The sequence below is a fragment of the Colobus angolensis genome, unplaced genomic scaffold (genome assembly GCF_000951035.1).
Source record: "Colobus angolensis palliatus isolate OR3802 unplaced genomic scaffold, Cang.pa_1.0 Scaffold200, whole genome shotgun sequence".
Lineage (NCBI taxonomy): Eukaryota > Metazoa > Chordata > Mammalia > Primates > Cercopithecidae > Colobus > Colobus angolensis.
The window spans coordinates 4,987,412-4,993,411 of record NW_012115156.1 but is presented as its reverse complement, the minus strand read 5'-3'; the positions used below and the strand labels follow the sequence as shown (position 1 = coordinate 4,993,411).

The window sequence follows — 6,000 nt, the reverse complement described above, 5'->3', positions numbered from 1 at the left end:
TTTTTTTTTTTTTAATTTATGAGAGCAAGGCATATGTGCCATTTCCCTGACCAGTGTTGCTTGTATCTATTATTTCTCCACTTTAATTCCCTAAGTAATGATGATAAAAGCGAATACTGGGGTCTAATTCTTATAACTTGTTTTATTGTAACTTTTCTGTTCTGTTTTGTTTTTGAGAAAGGTCTCGCTGTCACCCAGTCTGGAGTGCAGTGTGTAATCTTGACTCACTGCACCCTTGACCTCCCAGGCTCAAATGATCCTCCCACCTCAGCCTCCCAAGTAGCTGGGACTACAGACGCAAGCCACCATACCTGGCCAATTTTTGTATTTTTGTTTGTAGCAATGGGGGTTCCCGGTGTTGCCCATGGTGGTCTCAAACTCCTGGATGCGAGCAATCCACCTGCCTTGGCCTCTCAAAAGTGCTGGGATTACAAGCACCAGCCACTGCACCCAGGCTACTGTTAGTTTTCTAAAGCCTGATTCTATTTAATAAAAAATAATTCTATTTAAAAAAACACAATAAAGACAAAAGAATTACATTTAGAATATTTTTTTACTTGTACGGTCCGTTATTTTTAGGCGACTTAAGTCTTTCCAACTCAGAAGTAACCTACAAAGCTCTGAAGCACAAAAGACAAATTAAAAACTATGCATCTATATTTTTCCTTTTTCAACACTAGAATATTTGGTTTAGTATTACAAAGATTATATGATTTTCTGGGTTTTTTTTCCCCCTAGATAGTTGTCAGTGTTGTCTTAAGTTTAATCAGAGTATTAAGAATGTTAGGGTATAGTTAGCAGTCAAGGGTGCAAGATGGAGGCCATCTTGAAAAATGAAGAAAAGACGTGACCTTTGAAGCCAGAGGCAGTAACAGAGGTATAATTATATGTAATAACAGATACATAAACACTTTGCCATGTTTCCTGTGCGTAGTTTATGAGAGTAGTAAATAACTAGCAGTCTGGGACAACAGAACTCCTTACTAGCTCCTGAATCTATCCAACACAGTGCCAAAAATTACTTGTATGTATTACTTGATGACATATTTTACTACCTTATTTGTAAGGTTTTTTTTCATTTTTGTCTTAAGCTGCTGATTCTATAAACTTGTTAAAGTGATCTTTGATGCTTTGTTTTACTTAATAATTTTGTTCCAGGATACTTTAGAATTCATAGTGCAAAAAATTCATAGTTCTTTAATGGAACCAAAAAGTTATTATTTTCAGCACCTCTAAAGAAACATAACCACAAGGGCAAGATGAGATTGTTTATTTGAATAATTAATGTGCTTTTGGTTGTACTGTTTATATTTTTTTCTCACTGATAAGTATTCATATACTCATGATTGTGAAAAGTCAGTTTAAAATGGGGAAATACTTTAAGCCTATAATTGTTATAGCTAAGGTTATTTATTGTTAATATGTTATTCTAAGAATAGCAATACTTCTATCTCTAGAGATCCTTAATATTATAGATACAATAGATACAATTTTGACTGACTTTAGGGTTTTAGGCTGTAAACATACTTGGGAAATTTGTATTTCTCTAAATTTCATTAGCTTTCTAGAGTATAATTATGGATTTATTTGAGTATGTTATAGTTTTGCAAGTTGGCTGTTTTTAAATACAATAATGGGTATCTTTTTTAAGTAATTTGTATCGTATATACAGTTGGTTTTGTCAGTAATGTGTTCTGAGTATAAAAAAGTAATATATTGTGTTATTTAGTTTATAATTTGAGCACAAAGAGCTAATATTTGTCTAGTTCTGTGATCTATTATAGCTTCCGGTGTATTTCAGTTATTCACGTTGGTCATATATTTTCATTTGAGTCACTATTTCCTATAATAAATAGTACTTTTATGGTCTCAATTTTCATTGCCAAAAGATATAATTAATATTTAATGTTCTTCACGCTCTAAAATTCTTTGATTTTTATCCTAGGTAAATTTCTTCTTTTAACTTTCAGAAGAAGCTGTATCTTTGTATATGGTGATAATTGCAATATAAAAATTTGATAATTCTACACTCCTTGACTTGCGGAGAATTATAATTCAGATCAACAGTGTGTCAATATATAACTTCAAGTTGGAGATGAATTAAATATAGATTCTCTCTTCAAGGAATTTAAAATATAGTAAACAGTTGCTGTAGCCCAGGAGTTTCAGGCTGCAGTGAACTATGATTGCACCACTGCACTCCAGCCTGGGTGATGAGATGAGACCCCATTTTTTTTTTTGTTTTTGTTTTTTTTGGAGACAGAGTCTCACTCACTCTGTCACTCAGGCTGGAGTGCAGTGGTGCAATCTTTACTCCCTGCAACCTCTGCTCCTGGGTTCAAGCAATTCTCCTGCCACAGCCTCCCACATAGCTAAGATTATAGGTGTGCGCCACCGCACCCTGCTAATTTTTGTATTTTTGTAGAGACAGGGTTTCACCATGTTGGCCCGGCTGGTCTTGAACTCCTGACCTCAAGTGATCCTCCTGCCTCAGCCTCCCAAAGGGCTGGAATTACAGGCATGAGCCACTGCACCTGGCCCGGAACCCCCTCTTTAAAAGAAGAGAAGTATAGTACCTAATAGTTTAGTAAATAATATTTCACAGCTGTTGCCCTTATAATAGTTTTGTTCTACCAAATTTTTCTGTTTTGTACCCTAGGGCTTTACCTTACTCAGTTCTCCCTTAATCTACTCCTCATATTTAGATCTAAAGTTGAAAATCTAGTCATAAGCCTACCTTTAATGTGTATGTATTCATATTTTGCGTTCAAGGGCCAATGTGATTGTATATATAGGTGGCTTCGTCATTTGCACTATACTTTCTTTACTTACTCTTTTTATTATTGAATAATTTGTTATTTTGAACAAGAATATTACTGTGCCATAGTTTTATTTTTTCATTAAACATTATTATTAATTTTGTTTTCATCATATGCATATATCCAAGACATGAAAATAAGGACTTGTAATAAAATGCAAAAGTATTATTATATATGGGATTAAGGATATGATCATATTAATATTTTGATGAATGCATTTTAAATGTTCTTAACATTAATATTAATACATAGATATATTCTGTTAAGTGTGAGCCGGTTTTACATGTACTACTTTGTATGAATCTTTGGTATAATTTTGATTTAATAGGCATTTTATAGAAACAGATGGTCTTCATAGTTATTTATATGTTTCAGATTGCTAAGAAGCCTCGAACGCCAACCTCTGGTCCAGTAATCACGAAGCTGATCTTTGCAAAACCAATTAATAGTAAAGCAGTTACAGGACAGACAACTCAAGTTTCACCACCAGTCATTGCAGGTTATATTTCTTTATAGTTTATTAAGCTAAATATTTATCTTCCTTTTAGATTTAAAAAGGCTGTTCTGCCAACTTAAAGTGTTTTAGTGTAACAAACATAGCTTATTATTATAAACCAAACTAGTTAATAAGAAATGTTTGCTTCAAGCAAAATGCCTTATCTGAAAATCAGTTCATTACTTTAGTCTCCTTAGTTTTTGGTAGAAATTTACCATGATACTAGCAAAGTCTCAAACTCCAATAATACTAGCTAATATTTATATAGTGTTCACTGTGTGCCAGGCGCCATTCTTAGCCCTTTACGTGTGGTGACTATATCATTCCCCAGCAATCCTATGAGGTAGGTACTAATAACATCCCCATTTTGCCAGTGTGGAAGTGGAGGCACTCAGCTAGTAAATGGCTGAGCTGGAATTTGAACCCAGGCAATTTGACTCTGGAGCACATGTGCTAAGTTTAATGAATTTAAATTAATATACACAAGAGTGTAGTATTTCATGGTTTGTGTTTGAATTTTTGGTTTCGGTATTTTAGTATACTCTATATGGAGTTATCTGTAAACAGAAAATTGTCACAATGATAGTAATTACTTAAGTGATAACAGAATTTTAGCTGAATTACTTTTATTAGAACACTCCTTAGTGTGGCCCAGTTCTCTTTTATTTTATACTTTAATATGTGTCATCACCAATCACTATATCACCTCAGAAATCTTGACTTCAAGTGTTCGTTCTCTTTATTCTTTTAGTTTACTTGCCTTTCTACTCCCAATCCAGCAATTGACTTTGAAATTTCTGGTCCACTTATTTTTCTACTTTCTCAATAATCATTCCTTTCCTGTCCTCAAATTCTTCCTTCCTCAAGATGAAGTCCATGACCCATCCTATTGCTCTCTTGTAGACACTATTGATTCTCTTTTTCCGGTCTCTTTCTCTGATGGCTTGGCTAAGTCCAACCCTCCTATTCCTTGTTTGGCTAGCAGCTCAAGGTTTTTAGAGAAAGATCACACAGCCATATTGATCTTTAATCCAGAGCCATACTAAATGACTCTTTAACTAGTTATAGGATCATTTCTAATTTCTACTGTGCTAAAGGCTTGTATGAAAGCACCTCTGGATGGTAAACTTTTGACTAGAGACTTTCATATCCTAGTTACCCATCCCTAGACTGTGTATTCTTGATGAGGGTACTCAAATATTAACTAATCATTCCTAGCATGTATATTAAAACCATCTATCTTTATTTATTTATTTATTTATTTTTTTGAGACAGAGTCTCGCTCTGTCGCCCAGGCTGGAGTGCAGTGGCCGGATCTCAGCTCACTGCAAGCTCCACCTCCCGGGTTCAGCCTCCCGAGTAGCTGGGACTACAGACGCCCGCCACCTCGCCCGGCTAGTTTTTTGTATTTTTTTTTTTTTTTTTTTAGTAGAGACGGGGTTTCACCGTGTTAGCCAGGATGGTCTCGATCTCCTGACCTCGTGATCCGCCCGTCTCGGCCTCCCAAAGTGCTGGGATTACAGGCTTGAGCCACCACGCCCGGCCCATCTATCTTTAATACATTTACAACATAGTGGTAGACAACTCGGAAGTCAATGGCAGTGACTTGTCATTTTCCTGAGGCTTTGATTTGTACGTAGGCTCGATTTGTATTTGTATGTAGAGAGGCTTCTCATTTTAGCTAATGAGAAGAGATGGAAAAATTGTAATGTGAAAGCAGTGTTAGGTGAGTGACTATTCTCTTTCTCTTGGTGCTCAGTAGAGATTTGTGACAGTATAGGAAGCTGATGTCTTGAGACATGTCATGGGAGGCAGGTGTGGCCCCAAAGAAAAGACTGGAAAGGGTTTGGGTTTGGAGCTGGTTTAGGAAGTGGGCTGCAATTGGCTATAAGTAAGCAAGGGTTGGAAGTATTGATTAAAAAGAAAACACCAGTCCCCTTGGAGATTTTGTATAGGTAGAGGGACTTAACCAGGAGTGTTATAATGAGATATTCTTTCCTGTTTTGAGTTTCTGAAGAGACTCTGAGAGAGTCCCTGAAAAGTTTTAGTTAATGGGAAGGAGGAGGTATGGGTTGTATGGTAAACAATTGTAGTGTTTGAGGAAGTGTCTGAATGAATTTTTGGTTAATGTCAAGAGTTCGCCCTATCATAGACATTTGTATATGTCATTGCTTGGTCTTTGGGTTGTTTATAATGTGTTGCAGACCGATTGTAACTTTATTTTTTAATTGCACACGGACTTAATAGCCCTACCAGAATACATATATACTTCTGTAAAATTTTACTAGCATTCTTGGCATTAAGTTCAGTTTGGATAGATAATTTCTACTTTTAACTGGTTCTTTATAACCTTTAAAAATTCATATATGCTAAATTTTAAACCATCCAAGTGCCTTTCTGTTGAATTGTATCACAAGGAGATTCCATCATCTTTATGTTTACATTGCAGCTAAGACTGCAGTCTTTTTTCATGCAGCTAGTCTTTATATTGCAGCTAATGCTTTTTTTCTTTTGAGACAGTCTCGCCCTGTTGCCCAGGCCAGAGTGCAATGGCACGATCTCGGCTCACTGCAACCTTCGCCTCCCGGGTTCAAGCGATTCTCCTGCCTCAGCCTCCCGAGTAACTGGGATTACAGGCGCCCGCCACCACAACCAGCTAACTTTTGTATTTTTAGTAGAGACGGG

General features: G+C 36.1%; 1 protein-coding gene across 4 annotated transcripts in view; it reads left to right on the top strand.

Moving 5' to 3' along the window:
- Nucleotides 1-6,000, top strand: part of LIN54 (lin-54 DREAM MuvB core complex component) — an 86,814-nt gene that overhangs the window by 26,849 nt on the left and 53,965 nt on the right. For 3 of the 4 annotated variants that reach the window (XM_011941769.1, XM_011941767.1, XM_011941770.1), the window contains exon 3: nt 3,195-3,318. The exons of the other annotated variant lie outside the window; for it this stretch is intronic. In XM_011941769.1, the coding sequence (XP_011797159.1) occupies nt 3,195-3,318 (124 nt within the window). The remainder of the gene's footprint in view (nt 1-3,194; nt 3,319-6,000) is intronic. 4 annotated transcript variants of the gene reach the window in all.